This window comes from Natrix helvetica (genome assembly GCF_964273705.1).
Source record: "Natrix helvetica genome assembly, chromosome: 4".
NCBI classification, from domain to species: Eukaryota; Metazoa; Chordata; class Lepidosauria; order Squamata; family Natricidae; genus Natrix; species Natrix helvetica.
In genome coordinates this window covers 160,906,787-160,926,573 of record NC_138550.1, presented here as the reverse complement: position 1 = coordinate 160,926,573, position 19,787 = coordinate 160,906,787, and the positions used below count along the sequence as shown (strand labels likewise).

Genomic DNA, 19,787 nt, shown 5'->3' with positions numbered 1-19,787 from the left:
AAGGCAGCTGGGAAGGTTGCAAATGGAGATCTTATGACTCTGGGATGCTGCAACCATTATAAATATATGCCGGTTGCCAGGCGCCCAAATTTGATCATATGGTCGGAGGGATACTGCAATGGTGTAAAAGTGCAAGAGCAAGTCGGAAGTCATTTTTCTTCAGTGCAAACTTTGAATATTTTCTAAGTGAACTGTAAGTGGAGGACTACCTGTATTATGTTTGTGCGTACTAGAATTAGAATAGAATAGAGCTGGAAGGGACCTTGGGGGTCTTCTAGTCCAGCCCCCTGCTCAAGCAGGAGAACCTATACTATTTCAGAGAAGTGACTGTCTTCTTAAAATTATTTATTTTTTAAATTATTCATTATATATAATTCACACCCTTTATCGGCTTGTAAGCTTTCCATAAGACTTTGTTCAAAGCACTCTGTCGTGGATCCAAAATCCGTGGGCAATCAAAAGTATATGTAATTTAAATAAACTACTAACTGGAAGCGAAAAGAAAGCACGGTGAACTCACATAGAACTGGGTAGGTCAAACTGGGGTTTACTTTTGAATGGATCTGTGCACGATCATAGCGTAATAACAAATAAAACACAGAATATGAGCTATTCCCAACATCTTGTCTTTAAGAATTAAAACTATTTTAATAGCTTTGCTAGCTAGGGAATTCAAGTATATCCAAATCCAACCAGAAAGCTCAAAGCTGGGAAATGCATCAGTATATAAAACAAGATATTAGTTGCTCCCCAAATTAAGACCCCCCCCCCTAGTTCTTCTATCACCTGAGAAGATATGGATTGCCAATTTTCTTTGAAGCCACATAGAAACAGCCCAGGTATTTCTTACTCCAAACACCCTACAATTAACTGTTTTCAAAACTGAACAGCTTTTAATCAGTTCCTTGGCTAATAACTTGAATACCAAAGGTAAAAATACTCAACCTCTAAATCTTACTGACACAGCATCTAACATGAGGTGTTTTCATAAATCCTCTGTGGAAGTCACTGGTAAGAATGCAAGGGGGGAAAGCTGTGGTTTTTGTGCTAGGATTAATCAACAGAAGATATTAATTCATAATAAAACTACTGTATTTCCTAAACTACTGCATGCTTACATTAATAAACTAGGGGGAAAGTATCCAGTGCAAATATTTTATACTGCTGATAAACAGTCATAGGAACAGCTATTTAGAAGCCCAACGTAATGTCAAAAGTCTCGAGACGTGCATAGTTTAGTATAGTATAGTATAATATAGTATAGTACTTTCATTTCAATAACCAATATATTTGATATTTGATGTTAAACATGTGTGACCCACTTCAGGATCAAATGCTACCATTAAACCACCTTGGGGTTGCTTATTATTCTCTGCTCCTTATGTGGCCATCCAGTTTGCTTGATTTGAGTCATGTGTATATATTTCAAGAATATATTCTGATTTTACTTGTTAGCTGATTCAATATTTAATGGAGTTCTGTTTTCTTTCCAAAATAACCACACACAAAAATAAATTTTCACATCCACATTTTTCCGTAAGTGCTGCATTTTATTTTCCCTATCAGTATATGGCTTGTCAATTACTTAGTCCAATTTCTTATTAGGATTATCATGGCAGAGCCAATCCAACGTTCTCCTGTTTTCTTTATTTTTAAAGAGCAAGATATGGGCGGAGGTTCTATTTATTAAATCTGAAATATTCAACTTAACATAGCTTTTAGCTATACATTCAGGGGCATTGCTATACTGTTTGTCTTATCTAGGGCCAGAATGCTGTAGAAAACTTTTGTTTGTTCTAGTAAATAAGGCACCAAGCTAACAATTAGGAGACTGTAACTTCTAGTCCCACTTTAGGCACAAATCCAGTTGAGTGACCTTGAGCCCGTCACTCTCTTTAGCACTCAAGAGAAGGAAATGGCAAACCACTTCTGAAAATCTTATAGAGAAAATTGGAGGGACTACTCCTAAGAGTTGCCAGGAGTCAAGGCTAACTCAAAGGTGAGTGCACCATTCATTCCTCCTTCCTTCCTGTCTCTCTCTCTTCCCTTCTCTTCTCTTCTCTCTCTCTCTCTCTCTCTCTCCCTCTCTCTCTCTCTCTCTCTCACACACACACACACACACACTTACACTTGGACTCTGGGAAGATGGAACAGGATTAAGTTTGGCATAGCCATAGAACAATGCTGGTTGTTTCCCATCGTTTTTGATCATTGTAACATTTCTGCAAATTACTTTTGAGATAATAAGATATGTTATCATGAAAGGGATGGATACTTGTATGTCACACAGCTTGGCTAAAAATATGAAAGTAACCTTACACCTCTGGTCATAAACTGGACCAGAGATATTTTATCAAGGAAGAAGCATGAGAATTTACAAACCGGCTCTTATTAGACAACTTTAAGTTGCCATTTCAGATCATCCGTTGTTATCAACTATCATTCTACTCTCAAAAAGAATTTTTAGGATCAATCTTACAAATTGAAGATAATAAAAGTGAAAAATTCCAGTGGCAGCAGCTCTCCTGCCTAGGTGTTCCATCTCCTTCACAATGACAGTGCTTTTAATTTTTCTAAAATGAAATTTTACTTCTACATTGAGGAAAGCAAAGACCATAAAGCCACATCTATTTGGAGCCACAAACATGCCAAAGAAAGCATTAGGTCGGAATCAAATCTAAGCACTGTTGCCTATTATAAGGCTAAAACATTAAAGAGGAACAGCGAAATCGATACAGCAATAGAGAAAGGATATTAATTATATAAGATGCTTTATCTGGAGCTATTAAAGATACTCTTTAAAAACATACAGGTCAGTTATTTTAAAATAACACATTCAAGGTAAGTTTTAACAAAATGAAGTAGTTCTATCCAAACTGTTCACATTCAACAAGTTGTCCAAACGAGCCCAGCTATTTAACAAAATAACCCCTTTGTTTGCTCCCCCCCCCAACCAGCCCTGCCCCAGCTGCATATTTTAACTTTACAGTAAAGATCATCAACAATTCTTCCTCATTCCTGGTGTTATCAATACTCCAGTCCTAGGAAACACATTCAAAAGGTAGTAAAACACCCTCCAGAGAAGTACTTGCCCAAAGAAGGGGAAAAGGATTGGCAGAACTCTTAAATAAGTTAGATGAGCCTGATTCATAGCTCCTCTTTGTAGTATTGAGCATACAGATAGTCCTTAAGTGGAAACTAATCGTTTAACAACCGTGCAGTTACAATGGCACTGAAACAAAGGGGACTTAAAACTGGTCCTTCCCCTTAGAATCGTGGTGGCAGAGGGGTTAGAATGCAGTATGGCAGGCTATTTCTGCCGACTGCCAGGAGTTCGATCCTGACTGGCTCACGGTTGACTCAGCCTTCCATCCTTCCGAAGTCAGTAAAATGAGGACCCAAACTGTTGGGGGCAACATGCTGACTCTGCAAACCGCTTAAGAGGGTAGGAAAGCACTACAAAGCAGTATATAAGTCTAAATGCTATTGCCATTGCTACAAGACGACCATTCAGATAACCTAATCATCTTCAGAAAACTGAATCCAAGACTGATATCAGTATGTACGTTTAGGGGTTCATTATGCTACTCCGTTTACATTGCTAGAATAAGTGAATCAGAATCAGGAAGGGGATGATAGGTGCTTCAGTCCACAGGTCACCACAAAAAAAAAAACCACGGAAAACCTGTCAATTCCCATATGATGAGCCCTGATGGCAGAGTGCTTAGAATGCAGACTAATTCTGCTGACTGTCAGCAGTTCGATTCTCATGGGCTCAAGGCTGACTCAGCCTTTTACACAGTGTAAAAGCACTGTGAAGCAGTATATAAGTCTTGGTGCTATTGCTATTATGAGCATCACAGCAGCCCCAGGATCAAAATTCAGGTGGCAACCAACATATATTAATTATGGTTTCGGAGTCAACGGTCCATTTACAACCTTCCCAGCTAGTTTTCTGACAAACACGGTGAATTTGGGGAGGGGGGGCATTCACTTAACGACCATGTGATTCACTTAATAATGGCAGGGATTCACTTAACAAGTGACTTGGCAAAACTGTGGTTAAAAAGTTCGTAAAATCGGACATGCCTTGCATAGCAATGAAAATTCGTAAGTCATGGATGGCCTGTACTACAGTTAACAGATGTCTCAAATGTGGCTGGAATGAGAACTAACAAAAATTTACAACCTCTAATAGTTTAGATGGCATCTTTTTTTTTAAAAAAAAAGCCTCTGCAAGAAAGCAGCTGCTTTACATACTTTTGTTTTCAAAATGCAACAACCCTATAAATCAGCACGGAGCCCTTGATGTTTCTACATTACCTGCAAAATCCCTGATGGGAGAAATTTTTGCAAGGAAAAATGGCAAGGAATACTTTCGTTTTTTAATTCCAGAGAATACTGCAATCCAAGAATCTGCAACCAATGTTCCTTGTCAGGGCAACAATTTCCCAATTCTATGCTAGCAACCCTATCAAATATCCTCATCCCATATTTAAAAAGTATTTTCTCCACAATAGGTAAAACAGGTATTTCCTATATTAATGGAATATCCACGGGGGTGGAGGATATACCCTACTCTAAAACCTGAATTTGCTCAAAGTTAATCAGACAGGTACATCTATAGCTGATTAGGTGTTAAGAGCAAGTGACTTCTATTTTGTTACAACTTTGGATAATTCCCAAACTAAACAACAATATTATCGTTTGCTCTATTAATTAGTAAACAGAAGAAAAAGTTTCTCGTGCACTGGTGCTGATTGGGGAATACAAAAGCATTTTTTTCAAGTGGAAAGAGATACTTATTATCTCCATGGCACGGGACCTAGTTACTTGCGGGATCGCATCCTCCCACATACATCCCTGCGGCCAATTCGCTCACACAGAGAGGGACTTCTCCTGGTGCCGTCCACAAGGCAATGCCAACGGGCGACACCAAGGAGTAGGGCCTTCTCTGTGATGGGCCCAACCCTCTGGAATGACCTCCCCCCCGACATTAGAACCACTACTGACCTCCGCTCCTTCCGGCAAAAATTGAAGACTCACCTGTTCCGATTAGCAGGCCTGGCATAATTACAACTGTCCCTCCTGGCAAATGTATTAACTGGTTATTTTAGGGGTATTGTTTTTAACTTATTGTGTGTGTTTTAGGGGTTCAAAATCCTATATTTATATATATTGCTTTGTACAGTTCTTTTAATTCCATTTTTAACCTCCTCCATTCCAACTGTACATATTCAATTTTTATTGTATTTTGATATATTTTGCATGGACTGTACACCGCCCCGAGTCCCTTTTTGGGAGAGGGGGCGGTCTAGAAGCATGAATAATAAATAAATAAATAAAATAAATAAATAAATTAATTAATCGATTTAAATTCTGAACATCCCCCCTTTTAAAAAATACAAGAAACTTGTGTATTTCCAGAAGAGAAGAATCTCTTAATTTGGATGTCCATTGCTGACTTTTATATACCTTACGACAGGGGTGTCCAAACTTGGCAACTTTAAGACTTGTGGACTTCAACTCCCAGAATTCCCCAGCCAGCTCTTCTGGGAGTTGAAGTCCACAAGTCTTAAAGTTGCCAAGTTTGGACACCCCTGACTTACGAAGACTATATTTTTCCTGATCCAAATCAGATTTGGTCTCAAAGGTTGGACTAGAAGAGCTCAAAAGTCTATTCCATCTCTGATTCTATTCTATTCTTATTCCTATTCTATTCTACCAATTTATGTTCTCATATTACAATCCTTAATTAGTGTGATATAGGTACTATTTCATGTATTTATGATAGTTATTTGCATGCTGCCCACTCACTGGTCTATCTTGGATCATGCCTGAATAAAGGTATTATAAGTACCACCCTATTTTCTCTAAATTGTATTTAAATGTGGCATTACAAAAGGATCCGTTTTTTCAAAACAAATGACTTTTTCTCCTTATAAAAAGATATTCTGTGAATCAGTGGATGTCTAGGAATCACAGATCACTGTCAGTGTGCAAAGTTCATGATTTTTTTTAAAAAAAGGAAGAAAAACTGAGGAAGAAATTTAAAACTTTTAAGCAGAAACACAAGACCATCTGTATCAAAATTATATAAAGCTATTACAGTATAAAAGTTTTTTAAAAAGAAATTTATTCCCACTGTGCATCTGAAGCAAATTGCAAATTAGTCAAGGAATCATACAAAACACAGATGACGGGAGGAAGATGAAGCACCTGGTATATTATCTTTCAAGCGAAATACTTGCAACTATTTATTTATTTCAAGCATTTATAAGCCCCACTCAAGGAATGTGACCCTAGACAGCGTGCAACACAAATGAACATTAAGAACACATGCCATACTTCATTAAAATAATACTCAGTCCTTAAAATTGGAAACAAAACAGAATAATTAAAATAGTCACAAGAGGCCTCTCCCTGACTTCTGACGCAACCCAAGCACCTAGAGAAAAAGCCAGTTTTTAACTATTTTTTGAAAAGTAAAAAGCATTGGGGCTTGTCCTGTATCGGGCAGGAGATCCATTCAGAGAACATTATGTGTTCTGTTAAGGCTACCCAGAGTAATGTGTATGGTTCTGACTCATTTTGTTAGAAATTTCATTCTTGGTTATGTAATATAAAATTGACTGTAGCTACAGAATGTTTTGTGTGTGATTACATCTGTCTACCTGTCTATGTCTACATACAGAAACAGGAACAGCTTCCAGACTTAATTGGTTATGTTGAAAGTGGTTTATGATGTATGCTGAATTCTTTACTTCAATATAGGCAGTCCTCAACTTATGACTGTAACTGAACTTGGAATTAGGATCATAAGTCATTAAGCAGGTCATCAGATGACCATGTCCAGTTATAAAGCAAACACAGCAGTCGTTAAGGGAACCCATTGTCCCCAAAGGGTGTTTTTTTTGCTGGAAAAAAGAAATGAATGCCAGTTTCCAGCAAAAAAAAGTTTAAATCAAGACACATGATTGAGGGATCCTGCAAATGGTTATAAATGTTAACCATTTAACCATGTTAGAAACCAGTTGCTAAGCAACCAAAATACTATCAGGTGATTGGAAGGGGCTTGGCCATTGGAACAATGAATCCATCTTATAATTTTTTGTGTGGTCTGCTTTAATTTCAACTGATTGTAAATTGAGGATTACCTGTACTGCTGGAGATCTAAAACGATGCCTTTTTAAATAAAATGTTTCAAATCTCTTTCAGTGAGACTTAAGACAGTCTCAGTGATATAGAGCTTGCTGACCATGAAAGCCATTCACAAGTTACCTGGTTAAATGTTGTTTCAAAAAGACTGACAGAAGCCATGTCAGTTAATGGCCAGAACACTAGAGCAAAGAATTGGATTTTCATGTATTAAACAAAGAAAATGTTAAGAATCCTAAAAAATGTTAAATCCGCTTCTTATGATTATAAGATGGCATATTCAACAAAACAATTTAATATTAACTGGATGCCCTGAAGAATGCTTAAAAAGTGAGGATGTCAGCTCACTATGTTGGAAGCATACAATGGGGAAGAGAATTACTCATCTGATATAGGCTACTGTCTATTGCCATATTTTTATTTAAATTTTGTAAACTTGTTCATATGGTTTACAATCATTGATATCACTTAAAGATGTAAATGTAAAGCACGGGGGCATAGCAATAAATTGTATTTTTCAATGTTAAAAAGATTTATAATCTTGTAAGTTCATATTGTTTATGAATTGACTCAACTCTTGTAGTAAAGGCTGCATTATTATACAGTGAAGGTTTCACAACGTGTTTAAAAATTCAGCTTAATTACACTCTTTATTTTCATTTTATTTCTTTTTAATCCCACTTTTATTATTTTTATAAATAACTCAAGGTTGCAAACATATCTAATACACTTTCTTCCTATTTTCCCCACAACAAAAATTGAGAGATGAGTTTGGCTGAGAGAGTGAGTGGCCCAAAGTTACCCTGATGGTTTTCAGACTAAAGACGGCTAGAAATCACTGTTGCCTTAATCACTACATTCTTTACTTGGAATATATTGTTTCTTGTACTTTTCTACTCTCTTTTTGTTCATTTTCTTTTCTCTTGTTTATGTATCAAAGTGATATTTCTTAATTTTAAAAAGTTATTTTTTGGACAAGGTCTTTTAACTGCTAAGCATTTTAAGTATTTTTAGAAACTATTTCAATGTACTGGCGTGGAGCTATCATGCATCATATGAAGATGTCCTCTACTAAGCCAGCAGTATACAGGTAGTCCTCGATTTACAACAGTTCATTTAGTAACCGTTCGAAGTTACAACAGCACTGAAAAAAGTGATTTATGATAGTTTTCCATGCTTACAACCGTTGCAGCATCCCTATGGTCACAGGATCAAAATTCAGAGGCTTGGCAACTGGCATGTATTTATGTCAGTTGCAGTGTCCTGGGGTCATGTGATCACCTTTTGTGAACCTCTGACAACCAAAGTCAATGGGGAAGCCAGGTTCACTTAACAACAGTGTGACTAATTGAACACCTGCTGTGATTCACAACAACTGTGGCAAGAGAGTTCACAAAATGGGGCAGAATTCACTTAGCAAATGCCTCTTAACTTAGCAACATAAATTTTGGGCTCAATTGTGGTCATAAATTGAGGATCAGCTGTAATCAGGCTTCATACCATTTTTGTAGATAATCCAGGGCTTCCAGACGTGCACCAATTTCAAATGTGATCCCGGGACGATGTGGAGGCTTCCTGCTCATTTTGATAATCTTCAATTTATCCTTCTTGTTTGCTACCCAAAGAAAGAGAGAGAAAAAATTCCTGGAATTAAAGATAACTTTCAAATGTGTCCATACATACACAAAATATCACAAATCCAATAACCGCATTTCCAAGGCATGTTAACATAAAACCAAAAATTGCATTATGATGCAATATGAGTACCCCAAAAATGTAAAGATGTATGGTGGCTCAACTAATACTGCTTGTTAACTTTATGATTGTTCATGTACAACCATAATGCCACATTCATATGCTTATTGGTTGATTAAAGAAAACAGCATTAGCCTAGATATAGGAAACAAGGAGGACTGCCTATTACTGGAAAATCTTATGAATTCAAACAGGATTTATCCCAGATTAACGCCTACAGTACAGAGAGTTCGCACATTGCGGACAATCTAAAAACTAGGCTATTGATTCGTTTCCCTGTGTTGATGTTCATCTGTGGAGTAATTCTGTTGGGTCATTTCAATTATGAATTTCCAAACAGATCCCCAACCTATATCGAATATAAATGTCTTATCGAGCCAATAATGAAATTGAAGCATATGTCATGTTGCTGTAATTTAATAGACCATCAACATACTCCAGGACAAAGAGATTTCCCTACAGGTCGTCCTCGACTTACAATGGTTTACTTATTGACCATTTGAAGTTACGATACTGAAAAAATGAGTGATGTCCCTTTTTCACACCTACAACCATTGCAGTTTCCCCCCTTGATCACAATGCAGATGCTTGCCAACTGACTCATATTTATGATGGTTGCAGTGTCCTGGACTTATGCGATCAACTTTCTGATAAGCAAAATCTAGGGGGAAGCCAGATTCACGTAGCAACCGTGTCACTAACTTAAAAACTGCACTGATTCACTCAACAACTATAGATATAGAAGTTGTAAAAGGGAGCAAAACTCACTTAACACCTGTCTCACTTAGCAGCAGAAATTTGGGGCTCAATTGTGGTGGTAAGTCAAGGGCTACCTGTAGACTAATCCATACTGTTAAAATTCAACATAATGAGAGGGGGTTAAGGAAAGGGGAAACTCGCTGATATGACAAGATGTTAAGTCACTTTCGTGTGAAACTACAGTCTATACAACCATGAAATGTGAAGGAGGTTAGCGATTTCTTCCAGGAATATTTTTCCTATTCTGCCTTAAAGGTAATGGTTCCCCAGCGTCTTAGCCACTGAGCCACCGTGTCTGCCTTACCTCTAGGTTTTATTTAGAATAAAAACTCTTCAAAAAAATCCACCCTCCCATCTAAGGGACTCTGATATTCTCCCCCAAAAAAGCATCCTTAGAGCTCGATTTTTGGGAGAATACAAGGAGCCTTCGAGCAGCTTTCTAGGACAAGCTAGAACAGCCTTTCTAACTCCCCATCCAAGCTATCTCCCCGGGATCTCTCCGTGGTCTCCCATCCCAAACCAAACCAACCCCCCACCACCACCCTAGTGTGCTCGTCCCCGTTCAGGCCTGGACGTCCGTTTTTTATACCCTTCGGGCAAAAGCCCTTCAGCGGGGACTCGGCCACCGCAGCAGAGATGGAGGTCCCTCATAACTTCTGCCCCACCCAACGACCCAATAAATCACTATTATTCTTTATTTTAAGGGGAGGGGGATTCCGTTCTGCCCCCCCCCCAGCCCTTCTCGGCCCCAATTCCGACCTCGAGGCCTTCCAGGAGTATTTTCGAAACGGGACAAGGCGGCATTCCCGTCTCGGGCCTCTTCCACAAGCCGGCCAGGCCCGCCTAGGCAGACGGTCAGCGGAGGAGGCCGCTGAGGGTCGCTTCCCCCCCCCTCCCTCAGCCGGGCCTAGAAAGAGGCCTGTTCCACGCCACGGCCCGCCCTTACCCGCCGCTGCTCCCAGCCCTGTCGGGACCGCAGGCCTCCCCGCCCCCGCTCGCTTCCCCGCGGAGGGTCAGCAGCCGCGAAGCCGCCGTCCACCCGCTTCTTCCTCCTCAGCGAGCCCCATCGCCGTCGACCCCCCGCGGCCCCGCCTCTCGCCCCCAGCGCCCGGACATGACGTCACCGGGCTGCGACGCGCGAGCGAGGCCGCCATGCCGTTCGCGCTCGTCACGTGACACGGGAGGGAGAGAGGGTGGGGGAAGCAAACCCGGCTGCTGCAAAGAGGAAAATCCGGCGGGTAGCATGGACGCATGCGCTTCTCCAAGGGCGGGGGAGGGAGGGAGGGACACAATGGAGCCAATCCAAACAAGACTGAGCTGAATGCACCTGCTGATGCAGGGCGTCCTCGACTTACGACTGCAACTGATTTCTCCCTCCCCCCCCCCAAAAAAAATATTTTTTTGCTGTTGTTAAGTGAGACGTTTGTGGTTTTTGCCCCATTTTGCCATCTTTCTTGCCTCGGTTAAGAGAAGCATGATTTTTAAAAGAATAACAGAGTTGGTAGGGACCTTGAAGGTCTTCTACTCCAATCCCCTGCTTAGGCAGGAGACCCGGTTAAGTTGAAACACTGCAGTGGATAAGTTAGCAACCCAGTTGTTCAGTGAATCTGGCTTGCCCATTGACTTTGCTGGTCAGAAGGTTGCAAAAGGGAATTGTGTGACATGCAGGGCACCGCAACGGTCATAAGTACAAATAACTTGATAAGCTCCAAAATTCTGCTCACATGGTGGAAGTATTGCTAGCAAGACTACCACATTCTGCAACAGCTTTTTTTTAATAAAGAATTTTTTTATTTTCAAAACAGACACAACACATAAAATCATCTTTTTTTTGCATACTGTAGAAAGTGTATCAGTTGATTACAAAAAGGCTTTCGTGCATCTCTTCCAGTCATCAAACATAATTCATATTAACTCAAGTATTTTAACTCAGATATTTATACATGTTACCATCATACCTCCATTTTCATTTGACTATAATTGTTTAAACGTCCTTCATCATAAAATATACCAAGATTTAATACATAACCACATACTGGCATTTCATTTACTATTTCTAAGACCCTCCAATAACACTGAATCTTTATGTCCTTTTCTAGTTAAACATTCATAATATTCAATAACAAAATTTTCTAATTCTTCTTTCCAAATCATTATTTGCAATTTACATCCAATTTCCTTATGTTGTACCCATGCCTGTACAGTATATACCTTATTATCATTATCCCTCCTTTATTTAACTATATCCTGTATCATAACATTTCCCCCCTAATATTCAAGACTTAACTATATCTAACTTAGTTCTTTTTTATTAATATTAATATTTATATAAAATCCAAGAGGGTTTCTAATCTTCCTTTCATGGGTACCATTCAATATTCATATCCCATTATTGCTTATCATGACACTACACATTGTATACATTATTATCATTATCAATTATTTGTTTAACTATATCTATTATCACTAAATTTCACTGTTTAGCTATTTTTAAGTTATACTCTTCCATCTATCAACCTGTATCTTTCCAGTAACAAAACAGTCTCATATCTCCTGCTGTTTGTGGTATCAGTCCTCTTATCTTCTCTTTAATCAATTTTGTATGGACTCCTCTTAGCAACTCTTTGCTTATAAAATCTCTCATGTAATTTCGATGCCCTTCTTCTGTTTCTTTAATCCACTTATATTTAATTGTCAGTGGTGTTATCAATAATATTGCTAGTAAGGTTTCTCTCTTTAAATCCATAAATTCTTTTATTTTTTCTTCTTCTGTATCTTGCCATCTGAAATAAGTTTCCCCTCCATTTAATTCCTCTTTCAATATTCCACTCTTTCCATTTTCAGAGATGAACCAATCACCATAAATATCAGGGGTTTTAGTTTCTTTATATTCATTTTCCTCTTCGGTTTTTTGAATTTTAACTGACACTTTATCCATTTGATAAGCCTCTTTAACTTCTCCGTTATATTTTGCTGTTAATTGTACTAAATCATCCAACTTCTTATCAATCCTCTCACATATATTTGATAATTTCTGTATTTCTGAGAATATCTTTTGCAGACTTAAAGCCTCTTTCTCCTGTTTGTGCCATTGTTTTCAGCTAATAAACACTGCTGTTTAAGAACATCTGTGTGCTTTTCTTCTTATCGCTCTCTGTAAACAAGCACTAAGACCTTGAAATGCCGAGCCGAGATAGTCAGTGAAAGTAGTGAAACAGTGAAAGTTTCGTTTCCAATACACAAAGTTTCTAAGCAGTGCTGTTGTTACGATATTGCAAAGTTTTTTTAATGTCTTTTTTGTATTTCAAATTGAAAGGAAAGTCTAATTCTTAAATGAGTTAGAAAAACATTCACAGTAATGAAAGAGGAGGATTTTGAACCATAGGTTACAGGGAGTAATGAAAAAAAAGAAAAGAAAATAGAAGAAGAAGGCTTAGTCCATTCGTTTTAAAGGTCTTGCATAAATTCCATCCGTGAAGATAACATTCAAAAGAAAAAAGATAACACCCTGTCAAAAACCATTCCAAATGTAATTCCGCCGCTTATTTCTTCTGTTCTCCAATTTGAATTTATTTTAAGTTTTTTATAGGCAGTCACTCTTAAAACAGTAAAATTTCCTCACCAGCTGGAAACACTTTCTCTTTCCAATTCCTTCTGTTTTGGAGTTGCCCCGACTTCGTCAGCTTCTGGCTGGATTTTTTGTCACCAGCTTGAAGACTTTCTCTTGGATTGATCAGGGACTTTGTGATGTCCCTGAGATCAGCAAGACGTATTCTTCCTGTTCACTGTCTCTACGGGACAGTTTAGGTCCATTTGGACCACCCAGTGGCAAAAGTGTTGACTGCGATCTCAGAGCATTGAGATTGCACGTTGTCTCGTCGCGACTTCAACTCCTCCCTCCCTCATTCTGCAACAGCTTTGTTCCCTAGGCCCTCTATGTCGTTTGCTTGCTATCCGTTGCCATAGCAATGGGGAGGGAGGGAGCTCATAGTATTTGGGAGGGGAATCGTGCAGGTGGAGATATCTTGAAGAAGGGAGTTTTGTTCTCACCATCTTCTGCACATGCTGAAGGTCCGTGGTTGGGTTTGGTCAAGGCTAACCGTCTCTGCATAGCAACTGAATGAAGCCACTTGAAAATGCGCCCCACATGACACCTTTGGGGGTTGGAGATTGGACATTGGGCCAGGTTAATTGGGAGGGATTTGGGTAACTTTTGATATGTACAAGTTTGCGTCTTTTTGCCTCAGATCCTGCTTCACTTTCGCTGTTTTCATTTCATATTCAGTAAAAGTACCTTTTCTCTAACTAATTGGAGTTGGGGATTTTCCTTTCTTGCATGTTGAATGAGGCACGCCTGACAGATTACAACCAATCCTCGCACTTACTCCCATTATAACACCACTGGCATCATATGATTTAAATTCAGGTGTTTGTCAACTGGCATATACTTACAACAAATGCAATGTCCCAGGGTTTTGTGATCACCGTTTGCAACCTTCCCAGATGGCTGCAGGCAAGTTATGGAGAAGACAAATTTCCCTTTTAAAAAAACACATGGTGATCCACTTAGTGGCTGCAGGAAAAAAAGCTCGGAAAATCAAATGCAACACACTTAATGACTACACGTCTCAGCAATTGAAGTCCTAGCCCAATTGTGGTCTAATGTCAAGGACTACCTATATAGAGAGAATTTTTTAAAACCCTTATTAAGCCATAGAGGGCAGTGTTATGCTTAGCTTAGTCACATCCACCTGGTGGAAAAGAGGCAGATGTATGTCGTAGTAGCATTGAACAAGACTTTACTCCTTACAGACTTCCATGCAGTTCAAGGCAAATATGAAAGGACAACGCATTCACTGTGGTGTTCTAATGCACTTTTGCTTATTTGTAATCATGATGGCCAGGTGTGAATACATCTGGTTTTAGGGTTTCTGTCATAACAGTGAAAAAGGGGATGTTTCTGTTCTGAATAAAGATTGAATGCAAGGGTGGGTTGCTGCCAGGATTACTGCCGGTTCAGCACGCAAAATCTTTTGCTCATGCTTGCTTCGCTGATGCGCACACCAAACACATGTTCCGCACACATGGGCATTTGCGCCTAAAAAGGTCTGCGCATGTACACAATGTTAGAAAATGGGGGGGGGGGGGGAATTAAATTTCTGCAATGGAAATTCAAACTTCAAAGTGTAGTTTGATTGCAGGAAGAGATTGTTGCCTTTTCAAACCTGTAATCAGTGAAGCTGGGCTGGATCCTTCCGGGGCTGGGGGAAAGTGTGTGTAGTCGAATCCAACTTCTCTCTGTATGTCTGTTTGCGTGAGTTTGAGAGATGGGGGAGGGAGGGAGAGAGGGAGGAAGGAGGGGAAGGGAAGAAGTTTTTCTCGCAAAGGAGAAAAACAAATGCTGTCATTTTAAATTGGAACTGAGCATGCCTGGCTGTGGAATTCTGGGAGTTGAAGTCCACAAGCCTAAAAAAAATTGAAACCCACCACTGGGTCAGTGCCTCACCAGCCATAAACCTCACCGCACGTCACTGATGGACATGCTACTTAAAGTCATTGCCACACTTTCGCCACCCTCTTCAACCAGATCCAGATAGATTGGTGTTTTTCAACCCCTCACCACTTTAGGTTATGTGGACTTCAACTCCCAGGGACACTGCAACCGGCAAAAATAGGAGTCAATTGCTAAGCTTCTGAATTTGGATCACCTGACCATGGGATGCTGTGAAGATCGTAAGTGTGAAAAAAATGGTCGTAATTCATATTTTCATTTTTGAACGGTCACTAAATGAATGTTGAGGGCTACCAGTATTTTATTAAACTTGTCGTCAACTTCATGATTTGTTCCTTTGGTTTTGGCATGCTGCCTTATTTGAGTCCAGTGATTCTGGATTGAAAGCTATGGCTTTTTAATAGAGGATAGAATAACAGGGTTGGGAGGGATCTTGGAGGTCTTCTAGTCCAACCCCCTGGTCATCAGCAGCAACTGTGTGATGCCAACCAATCAAATTCCAAATTAACTGGGGAGTTTATTTGCAAAAAAAAAAAGTATTCAGCTGCGTTGCATTCTCTCTTTTTAACTTGGCTCAGCTCTGTCCCTTTAATATTTGTTATTCCCAAACTATCTTCACTAAGCAAACCTGGCTCCCCATTTTAGCCGAGGAAGAATAGATCAACACAAGGACATTCTCTAAAAGTTTTATAATGCAGGGATGGACAGCTATTAAGACCAAACAGTAAATCGTTCTCTATCTCCTCCTCCTGATTCAAAAAAAATGAAATCAAGGAGGAAACCAGCCCCAAGCATCACTGCTTTCATTTTAACGTCAAGATCAAGAGGGAATGAAATTCCAAGAAAATCCACATCCGTGAAGAACTCCTGGAGAACACCTCCCCACTTCTTAGCAATCTTCCCAACCCTGGTCTGTTCATCCAGTGCCATCACCTCAAATACCACATCGCCAAAGCAGGCAGACGTAATGCAAGGTCCAATTATTTTTAGGACATCTCTGTGGGCTTCGTTTTGGATGACAAATTTGGGCAGGCAAGGGTGCCACAGCTGCTGGATGTAGCCAATGGGTAAACCTGGCGGGGCCTGGATTTCCAATTCTTGCAGGCAGCATGGGCAGCAGCAGCCGTCGCAACGGAAAGGGCGCACAAGATGGATGACCTGTTGTCCCACGTGGTTGGAGATCACCATGGTGAAAGGCCGTAAGGACCCAAGGCAATTCCTCACGAGGCAGTTGTTCTCTTCGGTGGCGAAATACACCATTTCCCCCAGCCTGTTTCTCACTTCGTACTTGTTGGCGGTTTCGAAAGTCGTGATCAGCTCCAGAATTTCATATTTCTGGTGGATTAACAACCAGTCAAGGTGGGATAAATATTCCAGTCCGGGAGGACAGAGAGAAAACGAAGGTGGTAATGGCATCCACATGTCATTGCGGCTGTAGCCATATGGCATTATAGCTGTAGGAGGTTGGTTCATTTTTGTAAGTCTATACAGTTTTGGTCCAGAAATTCTTCCATGCTCACCTGGTAGATCTTTGTAGTCACTAGCTTAGCTTCTTCTTCTGCATTGCAGAAGTGACTGTATTCTGAAAAGGACAAATGGGTCCCATCAGCCTCTGTCTGTATCTGAAACTGAACAGCTCAACCCTTTGCAAAGGCTAAAGAGGGTGCTACTTACCTGTTGGGCCTATTGTTGTGTCACAATTTTTGTGCCTCAGCTTTCTCTCCTGAACTTTCATGAAAACCCAGATGGACCTAAAAAATCAACAAGGCCGATAAAAGGAAAGTAGGATCCTCTTGTATGGCTGTCTTGACTCTCCAGTAGAGTAAATTACCAATACTTCAGGTGAGCAGATGGGAGAGTGAGCAACAGCAGGTAGCCCTCCTGGATCAGGTCAGACATTGTGAGAGCTGTTTCAGCTGCTTTGAAGTCTCAAAGGGTCCTAGTTAGGAACCAAGAGTGTCTCGCTTGGTGGTGAGGGTCTATTGGTGGACTTCAGAAACCATTTTGGTAGCCCACCAAGTCCTACTTAATAGTGTGTCAGGAACTGTGATGGCTAACCCTTTTCTCCTCTCGTGCTAAAATCGCACGCACATGTGTGACAACACGCCTGTGCCTGCCCACGCCTACAACCATAATGCGATGTGTCCTGCCCCCCTGTGCATGCATGCACACTCTCCCACGCTCCTCCCGCGCATGTGCATGACCTCTCCCCCTCCCGCACATTTTGGGCCTAGCAGGCCTCCCTGAAATCTCCTGGGATTAAAAATAGGCTGCAGGGGGAGGATGGGCACACACCACTGTGCCCCATTTTGGGCCTAGCAGGACTCCCTGAAGACACCTGGGACAAAAATAGGCTGCGGGGGGGGGGGCATCCCCACGCCCTATTTTGGGCCTAGCAGGCCTCCCTGAAGCCTCTCCTGAAACCACAAACAGGGCACGGAGGTGTGCCTCGCTGCCCACCTCCTCCCACACCTGATTGGCCCCTTAACCACGGCCCATGAATCAGCTAAGCCAGCAAGGGCCATGCGCAAGAGACCTCCAGGTGCCTGGAAATGTTTCTGGCGCACTCTTGATAGTGTGCTTATGGTAGAAGTAAGAATTCCCAGCCCTCGCTGGCTCAGCTGATCCACGGACTGAGGTTAAGGGGCCAAGAAGCCATGAGGTGATTCTGCTCGCCGCCTTCTGCACCTCAAAAAAACATAAGACCTCCCCAAAAATAAGCCCAAGTGCTTATTTTCAAACCTAAAAGAAAATAAGTCCCGGGGAAACATGGTAATAAAACATTAAAAATAAAACATTAAAAATTTCGGGCCTAGCAGGCCTCCCTGAAGTCTCCTGGGATTAAAAAAAGGCTGCGGGGGGAGGGTGGGCAATCTCTAGTAAGCAAACCCGACTCTCCATTTTAGCCAAGGAAGCCTAGAAAAACACAAGGACTTTCTTTAAAGGTTTTATAGCGCAGGGACACTCAGCTTTTAACACCAAACACAACATCTTCCTCCCCCTCCTCCTCCTCCTTCAAAGAAAATGAAATCAAGGAGGAAACCAGCCCCGAGCATCACTGCTTTCATTTTAACATCAAGATCTAGAGGGAACGAGATTCCAAGGTAATCCACATCCGTGAAGAACTCCTGGAGAACGCCTCCCCATTGCTTAGAAATCTTTCCAACGTTGGTCTGTTCATCCAGCGCCTTCACCTCAAATACCACGTTGCCAAAGCAGGCAGATGTAATGCAAGGTCCAATGATTTTCAGGACATCTTGGTGAGCTTCGTTTTGGATGACAAATTTGGGCAGGAAGGGATGCCACAGCTGCTGGATGTAGCCAATGGGTAAGCCCGGCGGGGCCTGGATTTCCAATTCTTGCAGGCAGCACGGGCAGCAGCAGCCATCGCAACGGAAAGGGCGCACAAGATGGATGACCTGTTGTCCCACGTGGTTGGAGATCACCATGGTGAAAGGCCGCAAGGTCCCAAGGCAGTTCCTCACGAGGCAGTTGTTCTCTTCGGTGGCGAAATACACCATTTCCCCCAGCCTGTTTCTCACTTCGTACTTGTTGGCTGTTTCGAAAGTCGTGATCAGCTCCAGAATTTCATATTTCTGGTGGATTAACAACCAATCAAGGTGGGTTAAATATTCCAGCCCAGGAGGACAGAGGGCAAACGATGGTGGTAATGGCATCCATGTCTCAATGCGGTTGGAGGTATATGTTGCAGGAGCTCTGTTCATTTTTGCAGATCCGTAGAGTTTTGGTCCAGAAATTCTTCCATGCTCACCTGGTAGATCTTTGTAGTCACTGGCTTATCTTGTTCTTCTGCATTGGTGAAGCGACTGTATCCTGTGAAGGACAGTTGGGACCTATCAGCTTCTCTCTGTATCTGAAACTACACAGCCTAACCCTTTGCAAAGGTTAAACAGGTGCTACTTACCTGTTGGGCCTATTGTTGTGTCACAATTTTTGTACCACAGCTTTGTCCCCTGTGAAGAAAATCTAGCTGGAATAGCCACCTGGGCAGGTAAAGTGAAAGCAGGATCCTCCGGTATGGCTGTCTTGACTTCCCAGTAGAGCAAAATTATACCAAAACTCTAGGTGAGCAGATGGGAGGGCGAGCAACAGCAGGCAGCCCTCCTGGATCAGGTCAGACATTGTGAGAGCTGTTTCAGCTGCTTTGAAGTCTCAAAGGGTCCTATTTAGGTATAAAAGGTCTATCTCTTTTTTCTTGGTGAACCTCAAAAATCTTGTTGGTCGCCCACCAGTCTGTCTAGAATATTGAAAAGAACAGAGTGCAAATTCCTCCCCTTATTGGTGAGATTCTTTTAAAGAGCTGTATAAATCTTCTTTTATATGTAATAGTTGATCTAAGTAATCTGTCTGGATTCTGAGGCGAAATCCAAGCACCTTTCATGTCTAGAACACACCATCTCCTTGTTGTGGTCTGACAGCTCCTGATTTTGCAAATATACTCATGTCTTCTATTGTTGTGGCCTGCCAGCAGCCAGCAGAGCTGACAGTAAATTCCGACAGTGAAGAGGTTGGGGAGGAACATGGGCCAGTCTGGGGAAGGCTCTGATGAGGGCTCTGTGTCGGAGGCAGAGATGGGGCCAGG

The 19,787-nt window shown here is 41.1% G+C and overlaps 3 protein-coding genes across 8 annotated transcripts in view; all 3 read right to left on the bottom strand.

The window, feature by feature from the left end:
• The window catches only part of PHF20L1 (PHD finger protein 20 like 1), a 65,380-nt gene extending 54,595 nt beyond the window's left edge, over positions 1-10,785 (bottom strand). For 3 of the 6 annotated variants that reach the window (XM_081949860.1, XM_081949861.1, XM_081949865.1), the window contains exons 1-2: positions 10,619-10,781; positions 8,659-8,773 (exon numbers count right to left, since the gene is read on the bottom strand). In XM_081949860.1, the coding sequence (XP_081805986.1) occupies positions 8,659-8,741 (83 nt within the window). In that variant the 5' untranslated portion in view covers positions 8,742-8,773; positions 10,619-10,781. Of the gene's footprint in view, positions 1-8,658; positions 8,774-10,618 lie in introns of all 6 variants that reach the window. The other 3 variants (XM_081949863.1, XM_081949864.1, XM_081949862.1) reach the window with 3 other exon arrangements.
• Positions 10,786-15,895: 5,110 nt separating this feature from the next.
• LOC309392211 (phospholipid scramblase 1-like) lies at positions 15,896-16,633 on the bottom strand (the record flags this gene model as incomplete). The annotated part of the gene is made up of 1 exon (XM_081953234.1): positions 15,896-16,633. The coding sequence occupies one exon, from the start codon at positions 16,631-16,633 to the stop codon at positions 15,896-15,898; it is 738 nt and encodes a 245-aa protein (XP_081809360.1).
• A 1,523-nt stretch (positions 16,634-18,156) lies between these two features.
• On the bottom strand, positions 18,157-18,909 carry LOC309392210 (phospholipid scramblase 1-like; the record flags this gene model as incomplete). The annotated part of the gene is made up of 1 exon (XM_081953233.1): positions 18,157-18,909. One exon carries the CDS (start codon positions 18,907-18,909, stop codon positions 18,157-18,159), a length of 753 nt encoding a protein of 250 aa, XP_081809359.1.
• Positions 18,910-19,787: the final 878 nt, after the last annotated feature.